Source organism: Rhinopithecus roxellana, chromosome 12 (genome assembly GCF_007565055.1).
Source record: "Rhinopithecus roxellana isolate Shanxi Qingling chromosome 12, ASM756505v1, whole genome shotgun sequence".
NCBI classification, from domain to species: Eukaryota; Metazoa; Chordata; class Mammalia; order Primates; family Cercopithecidae; genus Rhinopithecus; species Rhinopithecus roxellana.
Genome location: NC_044560.1, coordinates 32313408 through 32336050, shown reverse-complemented (window position 1 = coordinate 32336050; position 22643 = coordinate 32313408). Strand labels below are relative to the sequence as shown.

The following is a 22643-nucleotide window of genomic DNA, read 5'->3' as shown; positions in this document are numbered from 1 at the left end:
TTCAGAATTTGTTCCCCATAATTTCTGCCTCATTCATTGTGAATTTCTGATCTCCATTCCCTGAGGAAAGGCTTACGTTTGAGTAGAAGTAGAAATGGACAGCTCCACTGTGTACCTTTTATCTCTTATCCTTTAGACTGTCACATCTTTCTCTGTCTCTTCCTGTCAGTGTCTCCCTTCTTTGATGGCCAATGGACTAGATTTGAATCTGGGAATCCCCTAGCATGACCATGTACCATTTCCTTTCTTTTAAGCTGGATGTGCAGTCCCTAAGCCAAATGTATTTTCCTTACTAGAGCAAGGAAAGGAGCCCTGGATGCTGATGAGAACCATGACAAGAAGACAGAGCTCAGGTGAATAAGGGCTGGTCAGTGTCAGCTATTGCTAATAATACAGCTGATCTGTAGGTGGCAGCACTTTGACGTGTCTGCATGAAGCTCTCTTCAAAGGCCTATGGAAAGAAGGCTTGAGACATACGGAGAGCAGGAAGGTTATGTCTGTGAGTTCCCAGTGGAACCTCCCTCCCAACTCCCATTTGCCACTCTTCTGTTTTACATTCCATTTTTGTTTTAATAAGGGAGCTACCTTTGGTCTGGTCTCTTTTGAGGACAATGCTTTTACCTATTTTTCCAATTATGTTTTTTCCCAGTTGCTCTTTTATAGTTAAACTTGGATAAGTATCTCTAGCCAGCACATACCTGCTGAGACTTTGCTATGTTCATAGGTTAGGAGGACCAGGAAAGATAGCTCTGGGGAGGTAACATTTGAATTGAGACCTGAATAAAGTTGGCTATTAGTCAGGGAAATGTGTGTTCAGGCAGAGGGAAGAGAAGATCCTGAGAGAAACTGACCTTCACTTGTTTGAGAATCAGCAAGAAGGCCAGTGTGGCTACTGAAAGTGGAAATTCGAGGTGAGGTCAGAGAAATAGGCAGAGATCAAATCATGTAGGACCTTGTTGGTTGTTGCAAGCAGTGAGATTTTATTCTAAGTGCAATCAGGAGCCCCTGGCTGATTTTTTTGCAGATAAGTAAAGGATCTTTGTTTAAAGGTCACTCTTGAGTGCTATGTGGACAGTGAGGATAAGAATGAAAGCAGGAAGACTAATGAGAGGACTACTTCAGAAGTTCACACAAGAGATAACAGTGACTTGGAATTGGGTTTAATATGTGGAGGTGATGAAAACAGGTAATATTTTGAAGGTAGATTTAATACCTTCATAATGGAGTTATTTTGAAGATTGGCAATAGAGGCCTCAGGGTTTGGAAGGCTGGAGAAGGAAGTCAAGAGTTATGTATTTGATATGCTCATTAGATATCCGTGTGATGAAGTTAGATAAGCATTTGGAAGCCTTTAGGTGGAGGGGATAGTCAGGACCGAAGAGATAAATGCAGGATTAATCTCTGTACCGAGGAACTGAGTGAGATTATGAAGCAAATTGGTTTAGATGGAAGGCAAGGTACAGTTCAAGGACTGAACCATGGGGTGTTCCAACATTCAGTCAGGAACAATCTAGCAAAGGAAATTGAGGACTAACCTGAGTAACCTGTGACCTAGGAAGAAGGAATGCAGTGTATTGGAAGCCAACTGACAAAAGGACAAAACAATTAACTCAGAGAGATAACGCTAAGAGTTCAAGTAAGAGGAAGGCTGAAAACTGGCTATTGGATTTGGCAAGATGAAGGGTGTTGGTGACCCTGACAAGGTGGGTTTGGAAATGAGAGGAACAAAAACCTCATTGTGTAGTACTTAAAAGAGAGTGAGAAAGAAGTAAGTCAACAATAAAAACTAGAGTGAGGGCCAGGTGCGGTGGCTCAAGCCTGTAATCCCAGCACTTTGGGAGGCCGAGACGGGTGGATCACAAGGTCAGGAGATCGAGACCATCCTGGCTAACACGGTGAAACCCCGTCTCTACTAAAAAATACAAAAAATCTAGCCAGGCGAGGTGACAGGCGCCTGTAGCCCCAGCTACTCAGGAGGCTGAGGCAGGAGAATGGCTTAAACACGGGAGGCGGAGCTTGCAGTGAGCCCAGATCGCACCACTGCACTCCAGCCTGGGTGACAGAGCGAGACTCCATCTCAAAAAAAAAAAAAAACTAGAGTGGGACAGTGAATTAACTCACCAGGAACTGTTGAAAGCCCATTTGAGTAGCCCTCAAAGTTACAAATAGAGTTTACAAATATTTTAGAAGGTTTTAAGAACACTGTAATAATTAGGGGAAAGAAATGTGATTACAGTTTGTATATGCAGTATTATTTCAACTACATAAAAATCCATGGAACAAATTTAGGAAGGAAATATGGCAAAATGTTAATTATGGTGGTAGGAGAGAAAGAAAAGCAAAAGGTATAGACGGGAAGTGTGCATACCTCTTGAGAAGTGTTACCACTCTGCTGATTCTGTAGTTCACCCTGCAGTTCCTGTCCACTGCAGCTCCTGTCCACTGCAGAGTGAACCACAGAATCAGGAGAGCTTTTTGTTTTGTTTTGTTTTCAAAGGAGAATCTTTAAAATGGTGGTAGGCTGGTCACAATGGCTCAAGCCTGTAATCCCAGCACTTTGGGAGGCTAAGGTGGGTGAATTGCTTGAGCCCAGGAGTTCGGGACCAGCCTGGGCAACACAGCAAAACCCCATCTCTACTTAAAATAAAAATTAGCGGGGCATTATGGCACATGCCTGTGGTCCTAGCTACTTTGGAGACTGAGGTGGGAGGATCATTTGAGCCCCGAGGTCAAGGTTGCAGTGAACCATGGTCACGCCACTGCATTTCAGCCTGGGCAACAGCAAGACCATGTCAAAAAAAAAAAAAAAAAAGGAAAGGGAAAGGGAAAGGAAAGGAGAGAAAGGGAAAGAAAGAAAGAAAGAAAGAGAGAGAGAGGAAGGAAGGAAAAAAAGGAAAGGAAAGGAAGAAAGCTGGAGGGATGGTATAAAAGTAAATGAGCCGGGCACGGTGGCTCAAGCCTGTAATCCCAGCACTTTGGGAGGCCGAGACGGGCGGATCACAAGGTCAGGAGATCGAGACCATCCTCGCTAATACGGTGAAACCCCGTCTCTACTAAAGAATACAAAAAACTAGCCGGGCGACGAGGCGGGCGCCTGTAGTCCCAGCTACTCGGGAGGCTGAGGCAGGAGAATGGCGTGAACCTGGGAGGCGGAGCTTGCAGTGAGCTGAGATCCGGCCACCGCACTCCAGCCTGGGCGACAGAGCCAGACTCCGTCTCAAAAAAAAAAAAAATAAAATAAAATAAAAATAAAAATAAAAGTAAATGATCTGGTAACTTAAGTGGTGATGGTGAAAAAGGATGGTTGCTTGAAATTGTGCTTTGAGAGGTGTTATTGGTAATAACATCCTTTGACATTATGTATTATTATGTTAGTACAAGTTGTGCTAATCATTGTTGAAAAGAGACTATTATGGATTTGGCAATTGGGGGTAGGAAACATGATGTTTGGGAATGAAATGTTTAGAATATAAATAAATGGTCCTAATATTGTAGGAATAGTGAAAGATGTAAATAAATTTTAGCTTACCTTTTTCCTAAGGGGGTCTCATGTTTTAAGGCTTCAGTGTTCTTTGGTGATGGATTTTAAGAATAGGCATATTTCAAAAATTTTAATTGAAGTAAACAGCGCTAGAATTATTGAAAAAATTATGTGGATGTTTTTAGTTTTGGTATTTAAACATAGATGCTGATCACTTTTCAGAGTGTTACCATGAAACTAATTCAAGTGTAATGGGTGTCTTAGTTCATATTGTGTTACTATCAAGGATACCCTAGGCTGGGTAATTTATAAAGATCAGAGGTTTATTTGGCTCGTGGTTCTGCAGGTTGCACAAGAAGCATGGCACCTCTGTCTGTTTGGCTTCTGGTGAGGACCTCAGACTGCTTCCATTCATGATGGAAGGTGAAGGGGAGCCAGTGTGTGCAGAGATCACATGGTGAGAGAGGGGAAAGGTGACAGGCTTTTTTTTTTTTTTTTAAACAGCTCTCTTGAGAACTACTAGAGCGAGAGCGCAGTCATCCTTGAGGGAGGGCATTGATCTGTTCTCTGGGGACCAGCCCCCATGACCCAAGCACCTCCCACTAAACCCCATCACCCAAGACGCCATACTGGGAACTAAATTTCAAGATGAGATTTGGTGGGTACAAACCACATCCAAACCATAGCAGATGGTATTTCATGTTGTATATCCATCAATATAGTTAGAGTATTGTCATGGCATGTCTGATAAATCAAATGTTGTGGAAAGAAAGTCAGGCTAACACCTACAAATACAAAATGGATTTTGGCTGAGGTTGAGTGTATAACCTGAAAATATGGGAATCAGTGAATAAATCCTGTAATGGTGAAGACTGCACCTATCGATGGAACATGTTAGAAATGTGCTACAGCATAGTATGTATCATGAGGATTAATGTCTGCCGATGAGTTCAAACAGTTCCTGTTAGGCCTCCAACTGTCAGCAGAAAAATAAAGCCTAAACCTTATAATATAGCTGGAGATCATTTAATATTACCTCCCTGTGGGGTTGCTAGTCAGTTAAATACTTTAACTCCTGTCAGAATAGCAATAATTATAGTGGCTAGTGTAAAATACATTCAGGTATCAATGTCTATTCCTGCTGTAAATATATTGTAGTCTCATACGATAAAGCTTATGAGCTACATTGATGTTATGGATCATATTATTTCTATGTAACCAAATGGTTCTTTTTTTTCCGGAATAATAGGTAGCAATATGTGAGATTATTCCAAAACCTGGTAAAATAAGAATGTACACTTTTGGATAGACAAAAAAATCAGAATAAATGTTGGTCTAAAAGTGGATCTCCTCCTCCAGCTAGATCAAAAAAAGTGTATTAAGGTTATGGTCTGTCAGCAGTATGGTGATGCTGGTTGCTAGTACTGGGAGAGAGAGTAATAAAAGCACAGCTGCAATTAATAGTGGTATCTGTTATTAGATATGGCTGGTGGCTTTATATTTATAATTGTAATAAAATTAAAATAAGTAGCTCTTAAAATTGATGAAACACCTGCAAAATGTAATGAGAAAATGGTAAGATCTGCAGAGGCTTCTGCATGTACTAGATCAGGCCATCTTGAGTTATTTTATATGGTGAAAGGTAGGGGTCCAGTTTCGTTCTTCTGCACATGGCTAGCCAGTTATCCTAGCACCATTTATTGAATAGGGAATCCTTTCCCCATTGGTTAAGGCTCACCTGTTTTCCGGTGTCACAGTACTGCTGCTTGCTGTAGAAGGGGCCTCCTCCACAGGGCCTGTGTGATTGGGTGTTGTGCTGGTGTCAGCTGGTTGGGTTGGTCTGACCTCAGGCCCTGGGGGAAACGGTCAGGTGCCAGCAGAGTTGGAATGGGGCAAGTAGTTCCCCAGTTACCAGGCCCCTAGCTGGCCCACTGGACAGCCTGTGAGACCTGAAGGGGCTGGACTGCAGTCGTGCTAGCCCAGAGTTCAGGTGCTGGCTTTGATGCGGGTGGGCGGGACAGGTTGGTTTCCAGGTCACTGGTCAAACTCTCATGCAGGGTCCTACAGAACGCTTAGGTGGTGGGAGCCCAAGGGAATATCAAGATATGTGGGGTTTGGATTTTCAGAAGGGCTCTGGGCTGCAGGTGAAATGTTCAGGTGGGGGCAGGGCGGCTGTGCTGCGGGCCTTTCACTGAAGAGGGCAGGACTCCTGCAATAGCGACTGGCAGTTGCGGGGCACGTGGCGCGCTTGCATTTCCCTCCCTTCCAAACAACGCCGAACTTCACTGTTGAGGGCATGCAGAGGTGCGAGGTGTTACCTGTTACCTCTGGGAATTTTGCCCCAGAGGAACACAGAACCGCAGGCCACCGCAGAGTTAGGCGGAGGTGCAGTTGCTGCAGAGGTGCGTCTCTTAGCCGCCTCAGAGGAGGTAGGGCAGGGGTTGCATGGTCTGTTATCTGGGAGGTTCCTGGGGAAATGCAAAGCCTGCCTGCAGAGTTCTTGTGGAGAGGGTCGCTGTGCTGCAGAGCTCAGGCGGGAGCAGGGTGGAGCCGAGCCTTGCCTGGCGAGGAGGGGCTGGGCAGTCTGACCGCCTCTCAGCACTGTGACTGCAGCTTCCGCTGGAGTTATGGCAGCTGGCACCGAGCTGCCCAGGGATCCGGGGCTTGTGGTGCTCCACATGGGCTTGAGCAGTGCCTCTGCAAAAACTCTAGGCAGCTTTCTGTGTTGGTCTAGTGGCCCAGGGGTGGGATTGGCAGGTCCTCCTGTGCCCAGGATTGCAAAGGGCCATGTAGGAAGTGTGGTTCCCCCAGGGACACTCACTCTCACCGGTTAACCATGTTAGGGAGCTTCACCCACTCCATGCCAGTCCCAGGAAGGTGGCTGCCTGGCTTCTCTCCTCTCTGTTCTCTGGGAGTCCTTGGCGTCCGTGGTAAATCCTGACGTGATCTTTTAGACCAGCGCTACCCCAACCTTTTTGGCACCAGGGACCGGTTTCACGGAACACAGTGTTTCCTTCCAGCCGGGGGGAGCGGGGCGAGAGGGGAAGGGCGGACCGGTTTGGGGATGAAACTGTTCCACCTCAAATCATCAGGCATTAGATTCTCATAAGGAGCCGGCAACCTAGATCCGTCCTGTGCACAGTTTACTACAGGGTTCGAGCTCCTGTGAGAATCTCAAGCTGCCGCTGATCTGAGCTCAGGTGGTGATGCTCACCCACTGCTCACCTCCTGCCGTGCTGCTCGGTTCCTCACAGGCTGCCAAACAATACGGGTCTGTGGCCCGGGGTTGGGGATCCGTGTCCTAGATGATCCACTTAAAGAGACAGTATTTACTTGCGACTTTGTTTCCTCTCCCTGAGAGTGGTGCATTCTAGTCAGCCATCTTGAGTGCCCCCTCTAGAGTTACATTTAAATTTACATTAAGATTAAAATTTGAGTAAATTTAAAGTTGAACTGAAATTCTGTTCTGAATAGCCAGCTATCACCAGATTTTCATCTCTACTCATGGATCTTCTCCCTATTTTGCTACATATATGAGTCAGTCTGTGGGTAGCTTGTCTAGTTTTGGGTTTTTAGCTAAAGTTCTCTTTGTAAAATTGTTGTTCGTTCATTACATAAAAGGTATAAAGGATTAGTTTTGCTTTTTTTGTCCTTAAAATTATTCTTTCATCTTTGCAATATGGTACTTTTTCTGTAGCACCTGAAGAAATTCCTTTCTCCTATACCTTATGTTGTGAGTAAATGTTTTGGTCTAAATAAATATAATTGTTAGCTTCTGTTGATTTGGGGCTAGGTCTGGTTCAAAGTGGTCAAATCAATATGAAATCTTCCAGATGTAGGCTGAGTTTAATAAACACTTTGGTTTATTAAAGCATATATGCATATATTTGTTATGACTCACCTCCTCATATATAAATTTATATTAATTATAAATTTGGATATATTGAAATATTTGAGGAGGGTGATGGATGGGTGTGTGCGTACTTCATGGCCCTATTCAGTTAAGCTCTCTGGTCTTAATTTACTATGACATTTTCCTTTTGCCTTAAATTTCATAAAGTTTGTTGTGGGTGGAATGTTCTTTAATTAGAAAATATAGCCCATTTCTTTCTGTCTTATAAGCTGCACCATGACCTAATGTTTTCATGTAAATACTTGTGTTTAATACCTTTTAAGGTTTTGCAGAAGATGACGGTGTATAGGCTGAATTAGCAAGAGATAGTGAGATGTATTGGGGTTTACTTATTACAAAAAAGGGATATAAGCACTGCCAAGTCCTTTGTGTTTTAAGCTGTTGCTGGTAGTACTCTGGTAAATAACTTTGTTAATTTAATTAAGTTTATGGCTATGCATAGTAGGATATTTCTTCTCAGTTTAGGTCTTAGCTATCATGTATTCAGAATATATTAAATCACTTTCATTGTTTATTTTTATATTAGCTGTAGCTTTTTATGACCTAGTTAAGGTATAACTTTGTTTATAATCTTAAACATGTTTTATGCTGAGTTTTATTAATTTGGGTTAGTTATATGACTGCAAGCATGAAATTTTACCAACCCTAAGGAAAATTAGTATAACTTAGTCAACCTTTGGTTAACTGCTTAATTTTTATCATTGCTGTTTTCTGTGGCTGTATTGGTAGTGTAAGGTTTTATGAGCTGCTAATTAGTGTGCTTGAAGCCTGCTCTTTTTGGTTTTTGTTGATCTAGAGGATATTCTCACTAGAATGCAGATAGTTGCAAGGGTTACTAAAAAAATGAATAAAGAGGTCAGGACTAAACCTATTTGTTTATAGAGTTATATGAACTCATTTAGGCATTGTCAGTGCCTTGCGTTGTGAATTAAGCTACATTAGCTTATATGTAGAAAATTCCCTCTCAAGCAGAAATGGTCAAGTGCTGTGTCAGTATTGGTGGATTTTTTAGTAAATTTAGTAAAAAAACAAACTTTTAACCCAGAAAACCTAATTTTTAATTTACTTTTTGGATTTTGATAAATTCTTTAGGAGTTGGGCTAAAACTTAGTTCTAGATGAACTTGTGTGTGTGTGTGTGTGTGTGTATGTATGTATGCCTTACCTGTAGTTAATAAATACAAGATTTCCTGTTTTGAGGTTTGGCAAGAATAAAAGCCTTATATCCACAAGTAGTACAATAGCTTGAGATTGTGGAGTTAATTAACGTGAAATTGTGTGTACATGTCTGTGTCATGTTTTTTACTATGTTCACTGAACATGGAGTAATTAAACTTTATGGTTTCACTGTAGAGAAAGACTATTCAATTTCAGCTCAGCTACAGTTTGCTTTATTGTATCAAGTCCATGACAGCCACGTTGGATCATAACATTCCCTAAATTAAAAAATACCAAGTGTGTGACACCACCACAGTGATGTGTGATCATGGACTGGTTAGCCATTAGTCCATCGAGATGTCTCATTAAAGAGGAATGAATGGGCAATCTTAAGTCCGTGACCATGAAGTAAGAACCAGATGGTAGGCATAGTTTCATCCAAGTTTCATGGGCCCAGAACGAGAAGTGGGACACGTCTCAAGCAAGTTGCTGGTTTCTTGAAGCTTGATACTAAAGAAATCCTGTTGGTGGTAATAAGCTTGTTGTCAAGGATTGATTTGACTGAATGTACTGTGAATAATCAATAATTTCATGTCCTATGTAAAATAAAGGATTTACTGTATTGAACAGTATTTGTATTGGTAAATCTGACATATGTAGGTATGCCATTCAATGTGTTAAGCACTGTTTGTAATTTCATGTATATGCTTATATGCATGGGGAGTGGATCTTAATGTGTGATTACACATGCATATACAATGTACAATCAAGCATAATAGTACTAGTACATTATTAGGAAAAGCACATAATGCATCCAGAGTAGTTAGATTTTATGTTTATTTTCTTAGTACTGACATAGCATTTAACAGTAATTTTTCTCAAGAGTCAGGTTACAGTTTAAGTGGAATTTCAGCTTTAGGACCCTGAGACTTGAGGTTCTAGTTTTGTTATTTGAGGTGTTGTATTGTTGGGTTTGTTAATAGAGTTATTTATAATTATGTGAATAATGGGTTATGATGAAGTGGAGGTGATTTTTGATATTGAAAATTTAAAGGATTGGGTAATTTTTGAGGGTGAAGAGTTTGGACTTCTTCAGGAAGTTTCTATAGGTATAACAGCATTCTATAGTTATGAAGGCTGATTCATGGTTGTGGCCAGTTGATCTTTATTTGTTGGTATCTTTATTGTTACTGAGATTACTCTGGGAAATTAGATAGCTAGGAGTGTAGCCAATAAAAGTGAGATAAGGAAGGAGAAGAAAATACTTTAATTAGAAGATGGTTATTGAAACTATCATTTGGAAGTGAGAAATGATTTTTAGAGTGACTTTTTCTAGTCAAATCTAGTAAAACTGGTGCTATGTTTTGATTTGTTGAAAGGTTTAGGTATGGTGATAAACCATGAACAACTGTTGGGAAGGAACCTAGAAGGATGGAAAATTTGTATATGTATGAGGATTCAAATTTAAGATTTTATGTTATTAGTTGAGTTCTAATGTTATAATGAAACTTAAGGTAGTTAAAGCACGAGCTAAGAGTTTTAGGTAGAATGGCAGAGTCATTTGAGGAATAGTTATGGGAATAATATTTTTGGAGATAAAAACAATTCAGTGGGCCGGGCATGGTGGCTCACTCCTGTAATCCCAGCACTTTGGGAGGCCAAGGTGGGTGGATCACAAGGTCAGGAGAACAAGACCGTACTGGCTAACACGGTGAAACCCTGTCTCTACTAAAAAAAACACAAAAAATTAGCCGGGCGTGGTGGCAGGTGCCTGTAGTCCCAGCTACTGAGGAGGCTGAGGCAGGAGAATGGTGTGAACCTGGGAGGTGGAGTTGGCAGTGAGCTGAGATTGCGCCACTGCACTCCAGCTGGGGTGACAGAGCAAGACTCTGTCTGAAAAAAAAAAAAAAAAAAAAATTAGTGAAAATAATACTGATTGCAAGACATTTAATTGAACTAGCTAGGAGGGGGTTGTTTTTGTTTATTTGAGTTAAAGGTGAAAAGCAGAGTTGTCCCAGGATTGTAAAGAAAATAATTTGAGTACTATAGACAGCTCTTAGGGAGGTGACAATAAGCATGATTTAAAGGGCTCAGGTGTTGGCATACTGTGTTTGCAGTTTTAATAGTTAAATCTTTGGAGCAGAAGCCTTTAAGGAAGGGCATACCTATTAAGTGTAGGCTTCTGAAAATGAGTAAAGACATGGTAAAGAGTATAGTTTTAAATAGGCCTCCTAGTTTTCTAGAATATTTTTCATCATTCAGGGTATGAATAATAGATCCAGAGCATAGAAAAAGTATGTTTCAGGAATACATGCGTACAGATGTGAAGAAATGCTAAATGTGGTTGATTAATGCCACTAGTGACAATTAGGAGACCTAGGTTTGAGGTAGAAAAGGCAAATGATTTTTTAAAATGTTATTTTGTGTTACGGCACAGATTGCTGTGAATGAAGTGGTAATACCACCTAAGCAGTTTTGTTATTTTCTTTTTTCTTTTTCTTTTTTTGAAACAGGATCTCATTCTGTTGCCCAGACTGGAGTGCAGTGGCAAAATCACAGCTCACTGCAGCCTCACGCTCTTGGGCTCAAGTGATTCTCCTACCTTAGCATCCTGAGTAGCTGGGACTACAGGTGTGCACCACCACGCATGGCTGATTTTATTTTATTTTGTTTTGTTTTATTTATTTATTTATTTCTGTAGACACAAGATCTGTGTCTACTGTGTTGCCCAGGCTGGTCTTGAACTCCTGGGTCCAAGCGATCCTCCTGACTCAGCCTCCTAAAGTCCTAGCATTACAGCTGTGAACCACTGCACCCCACTGTTTTATTTTCTATTAGTAGATAAAAGTGTATTAATAAGAAAATTCTTGTTACAACTATTGTGCTGGAATGAAGTAAGGCTAAAACTGATGTTGAGCCCTCTGTCACTGATGGTAGTTACGGGTGAAAACCAAATTGGGCAGATTTACCAGTTGCTGCTGCCAGGAGAAGCCTAATTAATGAGAGAGTGTCAGGGTTGGGGTTGAGTATGGAAATTTTTTGGAATTCTCATGTGTTTGAGTGTAACAATCATGATGCTGATAATAGGAATCCAATATCTCCAATACTTGTATATAAAATTGCCTGGAGGCTGCTCTATTTGTGTCTGTGAGGCCATATCATCATCTAATAAGTAAAAATGATATAATTTCTATTGTTTTTCATCCAATAAAGAGTTGGAAGAAAAAAAAGAGTTGGAAGAGGTTGGTAGCATTAGCCAATATTAGTATGGTTGTGAGGAATATAAGTATGGACTTAAGTAATTGATTAATATTTTGATCTGAAAGTATATATCACATTGAAGATTCTATAATCAATCTTGATGAAAGAAGCTACTGGTACAAATATTAGTCTGACTTGAAGCTGAGTGTCAGTTTTAAAGTTTGAATAGTCATTCAATGTCAATTTCAAATAATTATTTCTTGCCCTGAATGAATAAATATTGGGGTTGGAAATAGGCTGGTGGCAAATGAGTATTTTTTAAATAGTTATAGTAATTGGTAAAAATAAGTTGGTAAGTAAAATTATAATAGAAGAAGAGAATAAATTTATTTTATTCAAAGTTGCACCAATTTTTTGGCTCCTAAGGTCAATAGATTACTTCTAACTTTTAAAAGTTCAGAAAGCCATATTGTTATATATGGAGGCATGAGTTAGCAGTTCTTGCATACTTTCTTAGCAAAATCATCAGTTCCCCCTTATCTGCAGGGTATACATTCCAAGGCTCCCCCAGTGGATGCCTGAAACCAGAGCTAGTACTGAGCCATACATATAATGTGTTTTTTGAATCTGATAAAGGAGATAGCTACTGGGTGGTGACTAATAGGCAGATCCTTTTTGGATAATGGCAAAATTAGACAATATGCTCATCAAAGGGATGATTCATGTCTTGAGCAAGATGGAGTAGGATGGTGTGAGATTTCATCATGCTATTCAGAATGGCACAGTTTAAAACTTATGAATTGTTTATTTCTGGTATTTTCCATTTAATATTTTGGACCTCAGTTAACTATGAGTATCTGAAACCCCACTCTTTGGGAACTACCATAAAGAGTTTTAAGCTTCTATATAAGATTCACAAGTGAATGTTTTATTTAAACTACATTTACAATATATGGGTCCTAGAATAATTTTGGAGTTAAGTGACAGGAGTAATAGAGGTAGAAGATGTATAAATATGAGAGTATTTTCTCGTGAATAATGGTTTGATGTTATTAATGTGATATGTGAATTTTTCTCATTGTGATGTGATTGATAGAGGGACTATATGGCCATAATTAGTACATTAGTCCTATTTGGATAATGGCAAATTAGATCATAAAATATGCCATATAATGGCAAATTAGATCATAAAAATAATGATACAATTTCAAATAATTCTCCATTCAGGTTAATAGTTGCTAGTAAGGCTGTCAACTGCTAACTCAGGCCTCCATATATAACAATGTGGCTTTCTGAACTTTTAAAGGTTAGAAGTAATCTGTTGGCCTTAGGAGCCAAAAAGTTGTTGCAAAAGGCTAGGTCAGTTAGGCTAGCCCGTACTTATCACGTTTCTGTTAAAGGAAATAATGTCTGTAGTCTGCGAGCTAATAGTACAGATGCTTCTCAGCATACGTTGGGGTTACTTCTGGATAATGTCAAAAATATTGTAAGTCATTCTATGTAACCCCCTTGGTAAGTCAAGAAGCATAATGAATGTGTATTGCTTTCTTACCATGGTAAATTTGAAAAATCGTAAGTCTAAGTATCATAAGTTGGGGAACCTTGTGTCTGGTTTGGCTATGGATTTGTTCATAGTTTGAATTTGGTTTTTGTTTGTTTTGAGATGAAGTCTCGCTCTCTCACCCAGGCTGGAGTGCAGTTGTGTGATCTCAGCTCTCTGCAACCTCCACTTTCTGAGTTCAAGCGCTTCTTTTGCCTCAGCCTCCCAAGTAGCTGGGATTACAGGCACCTGCCACCATCCCCAGCTAATTTTTGTATTTTTAGCACAGATGGAGTTTCACCATGTTGGCCAGGCTGGTCTCAAACCCCTGACCTGAGGTGATCCGCCCACCTCAGTCTCCCAAAGTGCTGGGATTACAGGCATGAGCCACCGTGCCAGAATCGTAGTTTGAATTTGTAAGGCAAAATCATTTTGATGTTGTGTGGTCATGGGCAGTTATTAGGGCTGTGGCTCCTATAAAACTTCATGGCATTTGGATGAGAAACGCTATAATTAGTAATGCTGTATGAGCTACAGATTAATACACAATGATTTTAAGTCTGTTTAGTATAAACAAATAGAATTTGTTATAATTCTTCCTCATAGTGATATTAGAAATGAATAGGCTATATACTTTTAGTAGATTTAAAATTAGGGTAATTTGTATTACGCCACAGCCTATTAATTTTAGTAATGTGGCTGCAAGAACTGTGGGTGCAGCATTCGGGGCTTCTACATATGCTTTTGGTAATCAAAGATGGAGGATATAAAGGGGTGGGTTTTTTTGGTTTTTTCTTTTTTTACTATTAATGCTATAATGCCTTCTATTTATAGGAGACTGTTCAGGAGTTTCCTAGTATTTGAATTTGTAATGCCCAGACCCGCGATGATCCCAAAAGCAACCACCAGAGTCCAGAGACAACGCCAAGCGGCAGGGATCGCTTTATTTCGAGTTCGAACTCGGTTCCCTCCAGCTAGGTATCAGATCCTAGGGAGAGACCCCGAGCTCGGCGTTCAGCCGTCTTTTATAGTCAGACACAAACGAGTTACAGCAAGTTACAGAGTCACTGGGGATTTTTACAGTTGTAGGTTTACAATTGGCTGACATTTAAAGTTAAACATTAGTCAGTTGTTCATTGGTTCCCGCCCTTTGACCAAACCACAAACGGCCGCTTGCCCTGCTAGGGACTTTCCAGATAACCTTGTTGTTTTAGCATTAAGGGGAGTTTCCTGACTTTTCTGACCTCTGATATTCAGTATTTTTCCACTCCTCAAATTCAATAGTAGGTTATTAAAATATTTAATGAATCCATGGTATTTTAGATATAAATTAATTATATGAGTAGGGGTAAAGAGCCAATCAGTGTATAAAACAGGAAATGAAAGTCCTGTGTTTAATCGTTCTGTTTGGCTTTCTCATTGGGTAATAACAATTAGAGTTTGAATTAGAGTTGCTTCAAGGAGACCATAGAATACAATTAGTTCTATGACGGTAAATGTCATGATTAGGAATATTTGTAGAAAAATTAACATCGGCCGGGCGCGGTGGCTCACGCCTGTAATTCCAGCACTTTGGGAGGCCGAGACGGGTGGATCACAAGGTCAGGAGATCGAGACCATCCTGGCTAACACGGTGAAACCCCGTCTCTACTAAAAATACAAAAAATTAGCTGGGCATGGTGGCGGGCGCCTGTAGTCCAGCTACTCAGGAGGCTGAGGCAGGAGAATGGCGTGAACCTGGGAGGCAGAGCTTGCAGTTAGCCGAGATTGCGCCACTGCACTCCAGCCCGGGGTACAGAGTGAGACTCCGTCTCAAAAAAAAAAAAAAAAAAAAAAAAGAAAAGAAAAATTAACACTGAGTATTTTTTTTGTATATCTGATTCCTTGGTGAGTTGGTGTTGACTTGCTATAATTATGTCTATCTTGGGAGAGGTTAGGTGAAGCAAGGCAGAGGGAAAGACATGAAGGAAAACATTGTTTCCGGCCAAGTAGTGTGCTCAAAGTTTAATAGGATCAAGAAGATGAAGAAAATAATCAAAGTGGGGGCAGAGGTTGTAGAGGATTTTGTAGAAAGTACACGATGAATTCCAAAAGGCATAGTTTGGAGTGAAGTAGGACATGGATGGGATAAGTGAAGTAGGACATGGATGACCAAGGACCCAGGAAACCAAGGCTTCTAAGAGTATTGAGATAAGTCAGAGATATCAGGCATTACAGGATTGGCCTCTAGTGGTCTTTTAGGGGAAGGTGGATGGTTATTCCTTTTATAAGTTAAGGATAGTAGGGCTATGACACTAAGAGCTTATGGAAATTGAGATCTCCATGGAGAAGCCAGCCTTAATAGCAGGATGTGGAGGTCTTACCAGCACCCAGAGCTATGGAGGCTTTGCTTGTAAACTGCAGTGGGTGGAGTGGCTGTCTTAACAGAAGAGAGATTACTGGAACAGCATTGCTAGGAGCCTGGGATTGGGGACAGCTTCTCAGGAAGTGCAATGGTACATGAAGTTTCAGGTGAGCCCTGAAAGAATGAAAAACAGGTAAGGAGACTGAGGGTGGAGAGAAGAGGGAAGAGCATTCCTAGCAGAAGTAACAGTTTACTGAAGACCATAGGAGGATGGAGCTTGGTGTGTATGAGGTATTGAGAGAAGGCCTTCACAGCTGGAGTCTAGTGAGGCAGAGGTGCCACAAGGGAGTTGGAGAGGCTGACTGGAGCCAGGCCAGGCAGAAACTGCTAGAGGTTGTGAATACAACCTAGAAGGTTATAAGCAGCACTTGTTGTTTTTAATAAAACAGGAGATAAAATAACAAAATATGAATATATAATACATATAGCAAAGAGAATTTTATGATATCCTTGTTTTATGTTTGTGTGTGTACTCAGTCATAATATGTATTTCTTACTATGAGGTTGCAGTCAAAAGAAATTTGAAAAATACTGCAGAAGAGTTCAGATTTTATCCCCCAAATTTTTCAGGCTGTTGAAGAATCTTAAGATGGTGACATAATGTGATTTTCATATTTACTGTTCCATTCTGTCTGCCAGATGGAGATTAGAACAAAGGGTCTTGTAACATTACTGAGTAGGTTTTTGTTGTGGTTCAGGATGCTTTGGGGCCAGGCGCAGTGGCTCATACCTGTAATCCCAGCACTTTGGGAGGCCGAGGCAGGTGGATCACTTGAGACCAGGAATTTGAGACCAGCCTGGCCAACATAGTGAAGGCCCATCTCTACTAAAAATACAAAAATGAGCCAGGCATGGTGGTGCACACCTGTAATCCCAGCTACTCAGGAGGCTGAGGCAGAATTGCTTGAATCTGGAGGCAGAGGTTGCAGTGAGCTGAGATGGCACCACTGCACTCCAGCCTGAATGATAGAGCGAGACTCTGTCTCAAAAAAAAAAAAAAAAAAAAGATGCTTTGGGCTTCCTGAGTGTCAGCAGTGGTGTTGGTGATAAGGTAACAGATTCAAGAGCTACTTAGGAGATACATTCAGTAGGACTTGATGGGGGCTAGAATAAAAGAAACCTCCTAAAATGATGACTCCTTTTCAGACTCCATTTTGTTGTCTTCATTCATCACCCCTTTTGCAGTTTTCCCTTTTTTCACCATATAGTTTTTCATTAATGACAATAAAAAGAGCTGCTAAATGTTAATTGAACACATTTTTATATGTACTCCTCATTCTGGGTACAGTTCTGAGACTTTCATATTCTAATCCTAACTTTTTCTTTATTCCTCTAGATTTCTGCGTAGCACCTTCCTGTGTTCTCATAGTGCTTCCTACCCCAGAATCATATTAGATTTATATTTCTTCCCATTTTTATTAGGGCACTAGCACATAGGTAGCTGTTTTGGGTCCCAACTGAATTTATTTGATTCCTTATAGTGTTCCCTTAATCACCATAAGCCCATTGATTTCTTTCAAAGTGTTTTATAAACCATATTGTTCTTCTATGAAAGAAACAAAATAAAAGCAAGGTCTGTCTTTTTCCATGATATGTTGCTGACATGAATTGGTGTTAAACTGAGCTGTGCTGTGCATATGGCAGGTGGGCGGGGGGTAGTTGCTTTTGTTTCTACAGTTTCTTTTTGCTTTTCAGCAAAAGTGTGTTTTCTCAAGTTTCAGAGGCTTATTTCTAAGACTGTTTAAATTTGAACTTACTGATGTGTATTTATTTTTCTTCCCATTACCAGTCTCTGTTATTCTACAACCTATATACAGTGGTCAGAGACCCTGTGCCTGCTGATCCAGTGACATCAGATAGGTTTCTCTGCATTTGAAAAGTACACTTGTTTCCCAACTTCTTTGTTCAGAATGCTATGACACCTTTATTGTGTAAACTTTTCACTATTTACAGGACATTTTGAGGTACTTCTTTGGGAAATATAAGAACATTTGGGAAATATAAGAACAATTTTCTTTCCAATTAAGATGTGGAAAGAAAGATGTGAAAAACTATATTAAAGAAATAAAACATTGTATGTATACTGTGTTCTGGGGACTAGCTATATAATAAAACATTCATTTTCCCCCTACACATGTAGAGTTTGAGGATTAGAAAGATCAACAGATAAATAAATGAAATTTGAGAATTGCAAAAATTCAAACAAGAATTAGGAATAAATTACAGGTATAGAAAATACATGGCATGGACCTAATTAAAGTGATCCAGGACAGTCTTTCTCAGCAGCTGACATTTAAGCTAGGACATTTCACACACAAAGGAGGTGGCCACTTTGACAGCATTCTTGGCAGATGGAACAGCATATGGAAAATCTAAAATGGGAAAGAATTTGACATGTTCTTGGAGCTTAAATCAGGCCAATAAGATTAGAACACTGTTCCCGAAGATAGCAGTGGCTCAAAATGAAGCTTAAAAGGTAATTTTGAAGAAGCTGGCGAAATTTAAGAAAGAATTGGATCATAAAAGGGGCTTGTAGGCCATGAATAGTAATTTGGATTTTGTTCCAAGTACAAGGGTAAACCACTGAAAGATTATTAGCTCTATTCTCAAACTTTGTGTTGTATGAGAAGCATCTAAGGAGATTTATGAATAAAGGAACATTTACATTTTACATTTACATTTTAAAAATTGTTGACAAATATTGAATGCCAACAATGTATAAGTAATGATGTTAGGCACTAGAGATAAAGCAGTATATGAAATGAAGTCCCTGCTTTGATTAAGCATGGGACAGACAGACAGTAGTCAAACTTTAGAAATGGTACATCCATTAGTGAAAAATGCAATATAGGTACAATTGTGTGTTGGATATTTTGATAATGTGACAACTGAGCAGAAAACTGAAATGAGGGAGCAAGCCATGCATATATCTAGAGGAAGGGCATTCTAAAAACAAAACTGTAAACGGAGAGGCGTATGCTTGACACTTTTTAACACCAAGGAAGCCATTATGACCAGAGCCAAATGAATAATTAGCGAAGTGGTAGGTGATGATATCAGAAAAGTGGCCAAGGTGGGGGGAGATGACATAAGAATGGTGGCCACGGGCAAGTTCGTGTAGGGTCTTGTGAGCCATATTAAGGACTTTGGATTTTATCCTGAGATGGCACACTATTAATGGGGAAGATTTTTAGCAGGGGAGTCATGATATAAACCACATTTTGAAAGAATTCCTCTGGCTGCTGTATGAAGAATAGATCATAGAAGCAAGGATGAAAGCAGAGAAACCAGCTAAGAGGTTATGACAATGAGAGATGGGTGACTTGGCCAAGGATGGTGGTAGTGGAGGTGGTCAGATTCTTAATTTTGACAGGAGAGCTGATAGGATATATTGATAGATTGTGTATCCAGCTAGACATCTGTTTTCAAAAGGGTGTTTTTATTACTATTTTATAAGCCTCCTGGGTGTTTCTAAGCCATTCCAAAGTTTGAGAACCACTGACTTAACCTATTTTTCTAATTACCTTCTTTCCTATAAGCTCTTCTTTTTATTCTCTCCTTGTGCCTTTAAAGAGCAAATGGCACAAAATATTTCTGTACTGTGTAAGCCATTCTATTCTTATGAGAATTATTTTCATCTATCGTTTTTACCATAGAATTTTTATTTCTCCTTGTAAACAAAAGCAGGAATTTGTTTTCTTGTTATTCTACAGACTTGGAATCCAGTCGTGCAACCAAAGAGTTATCTCCAGAAAAGGAAATTTATGAAATGGAGTCACTCCAGTGGGAGAATATGGGGAAACTTATCAACCATCACCTTCAATACAATGGTCTTGGAGACAATATGGAGTGCAAAGGCAACTTAGAGGGTCAAGAAGCAAGTCAGGAAGGGCTTTACATGTGTGTCAAAATTACCTGTGAAGAAAGGGCCACTGAAAGCCATTTAACCTCTTCTACTTTTCATCGGATAATTCCCACCAAGGAAAAATTGTACAAATGTAAGGAATGTAGACAAGGTTTCAGCTACCTGTCATGCCTTATTCAACATGAGAAAAATCATAATATAGAAAAATGCTCTGAAGTTAAGAAACACAGGAACACCTTTAGCAAAAAGCCAAACTATATGCAACATCAGAGAATTCAGACTGGTGAGAAACCTTATGAGTGTATGGAATGTGGAAAGGCCTTTGGTCGCAGTTCTGATCTCATTCAACATCAGAAAATTCATACTAATGAAAAACCTTATCAGTGTAACGCATGTGGGAAAGCTTTTATTCGTGGTTCACAGCTCACTGAACATCAGAGAGTTCATACAGGGGAGAAACCATATGAATGTAAGAAATGTGGAAAAGCCTTTAGTTATTGTTCACAATACACTCTTCATCAGAGAATTCATAGTGGTGAGAAACCCTATGAATGTAAGGATTGTGGGAAGGCCTTTATTCTTGGCTCTCAGCTTACTTACCATCAGAGAATTCATAGTGGGGAGAAACCTTATGAGTGTAAGGAATGTGGAAAGGCCTTTATTCTTGGTTCACACCTTACATATCATCAGAGAGTTCATACTGGTGAAAAGCCTTACATATGTAAAGAATGTGGGAAAGCCTTTTTATGTGCCTCCCAACTGAATGAACATCAGAGAATTCATACAGGTGAGAAACCCTATGAATGTAAAGAATGTGGGAAGGCCTTTTTTCGTGGCTCACAACTTACTTACCACCTGAGAGTTCATTCAGGTGAGAGACCCTATAAATGCAAAGAATGTGGGAAAGCCTTTATTTCTAATTCGAATCTTACTCAACATCAAAGAATTCATACCGGAGAGAAGCCCTACAAATGTAAGGAATGTGGAAAGGCCTTTATTTGTGGCAAACAACTTAGTGAACATCAGAGAATTCATACAGGTGAGAAACCCTTTGAATGTAAGGAATGTGGAAAGACCTTTATTCGTGTTGCCTATCTTACTCAACATGAGAAAATTCATGCTGAGAAACATTATGAATGTAAGGAATGTGGGAAGACTTTCGTTCGTGCTACACAACTTACATATCATCAAAGAATTCATACAGGTGAAAAGCCCTACAAATGTAAGGAATGTGACAAGGCCTTTATATATGGCTCACAACTTAGTGAACATCAGAGAATTCATAGAGGTGAAAAACCTTATGAATGTAAACAATGTGGGAAGGCTTTTATTCGTGGCTCACACCTTACTGAACATCTGAGAACTCATACTGGAGAGAAACCCTATGAATGTAAGGAATGTGGGAAGGGCTTTAGTCGTGGCTCAGAACTTACTCTGCATCAAAGGATCCACACTGGTGAGAAACCCTATACATGTGTCCAGTGTGGTAAAGAGTTTAGACGTCCTTCACAACTTACTCAACATATAAGGCTTCATAATTGAGAAAGCCTTGAATGTGATTAAATATAAGAAAATCTTCATCATCTATTTCATATCTATACTGAATGTGGGACATCCTTTTGCTTCTGCTCAGAATCTACTCATTCTTAGAAGGCCTGTATTAACATGGATGCAGAATAATTTCAGAAACCCCTTATAAATAATTAACATCTCTATAAACCCTACAATATAATGCCGAATTATATCCTTTATTAAGCATCATCTCCATTTCACCATATCCTAACTGAAATCAGATATATTTATTTGTGTGTTTTTTTTCTATTTGTAAAATTCTGTAATTGTATTACAATGACTATAATTAAATACATATAATTCCCTTTGGATAGTATCTGATATTTATTTTTTAAATGATTGCAGTTATCATCATTACATACTGTTAGAGAACTCAAATGGTGGGAATAGTTTATGATTACAATAAAAAGATGCAACCATTCTCTTATCATGTATCCCTTTTAGAACAACAGATACTTTATCTTAGAACAAAACCTTTCGAGTGTAGTAAAAGTATGAAGGACTTCAGAGCACATCAGTTTTGCAGCATCAGATAATACCAGAAAGAAACTGGCAGAAATTGCTTTAGGGCTGTTGTTTTTATGTATTTGCCTTAAATGGAAATATAAACAAAATTTACCGACTACAGTTTTTCCTCATTTGAATCTAACCCATTTCTGATATACTGAATGGTAAATTTTTAGAGACCCAGATCTCAGAGCCCACATTCCATTTTTTTAGCTTTTTGGCTTTTTTTTTTTTTTTTTTTTTTGAGACAGGGTCTTGCTGTCCTTGTTCGGGCTGGAGTACAGTGGCACAATGACAGCTCACTGCAGCCTTGACCTCCTAGGCTCAAGCAATCCTCCAACCTTAACCTGCCAAGTAGCTGTCACTATAGCTGTTTATCACCATGCCTGGCTCAGTTAAAAAAAAATTTTTTTAGAGATGGGGTCTCACTATGTTGCCTCATCTGGTCTTAAACTCCTAGGTTCAAGCAGTCTACCTACCTCAGCCTCCTGAAGTGTTGGGATTACAAGTGTGAGCCATTATTTTATTTTTTATTTGTATTATTTTTATTTGGCCCCATTATTTTACATAGGAAAAATAGTATGTTTTCAGTTCATTAAAAAATCCTAACCAATTTCAATTTGAATTCAACTTAAACCACCTAAGTGACTTCTATCAGGGATTTCTGAATAATGTGAAACACTCAAAAGCCAGTTAACAGTTAATTACCAGATATGTTTGTGCATGCAGTGATTTTGAAAACTATTCATGTGTGAATTATGCTTTCCTTCTATGCTTTAAGGAACAGATACTATAGTGACAATAAATGTAATATATTAGCATATAATGGACACAAATGACAGATAAAAACAGCTTTAAATAATTTAAACGTATTAATTAGAATGTTGTTGAATGAGGACTGATGGTCAGAAATTAATGACCGTCAGAAGAAGTTAATGGTGTTCAGTGAGTGAAGGTGAGTGAGAATAATATATTGGAGCAGCAATCAATGCCTACAGTTCTT

General features: G+C 39.5%; 1 protein-coding gene across 3 annotated transcripts in view; it reads left to right on the top strand.

Annotated features, from left to right (window-relative positions):
• ZNF571 (zinc finger protein 571) overlaps positions 1–21447 on the top strand; it is a 33207-nt gene extending 11760 nt beyond the window's left edge. For all 3 annotated transcript variants that reach the window (XM_030913574.1, XM_030913575.1, XM_030913573.1), the window contains exon 5: positions 19410–21447. In XM_030913574.1, coding sequence (XP_030769434.1) covers positions 19410–21103 — 1694 coding nt within the window. In that variant the 3' untranslated portion in view covers positions 21104–21447. The remainder of the gene's footprint in view (positions 1–19409) is intronic.
• The last annotated feature ends 1196 nt before the right edge of the window (positions 21448–22643 follow it).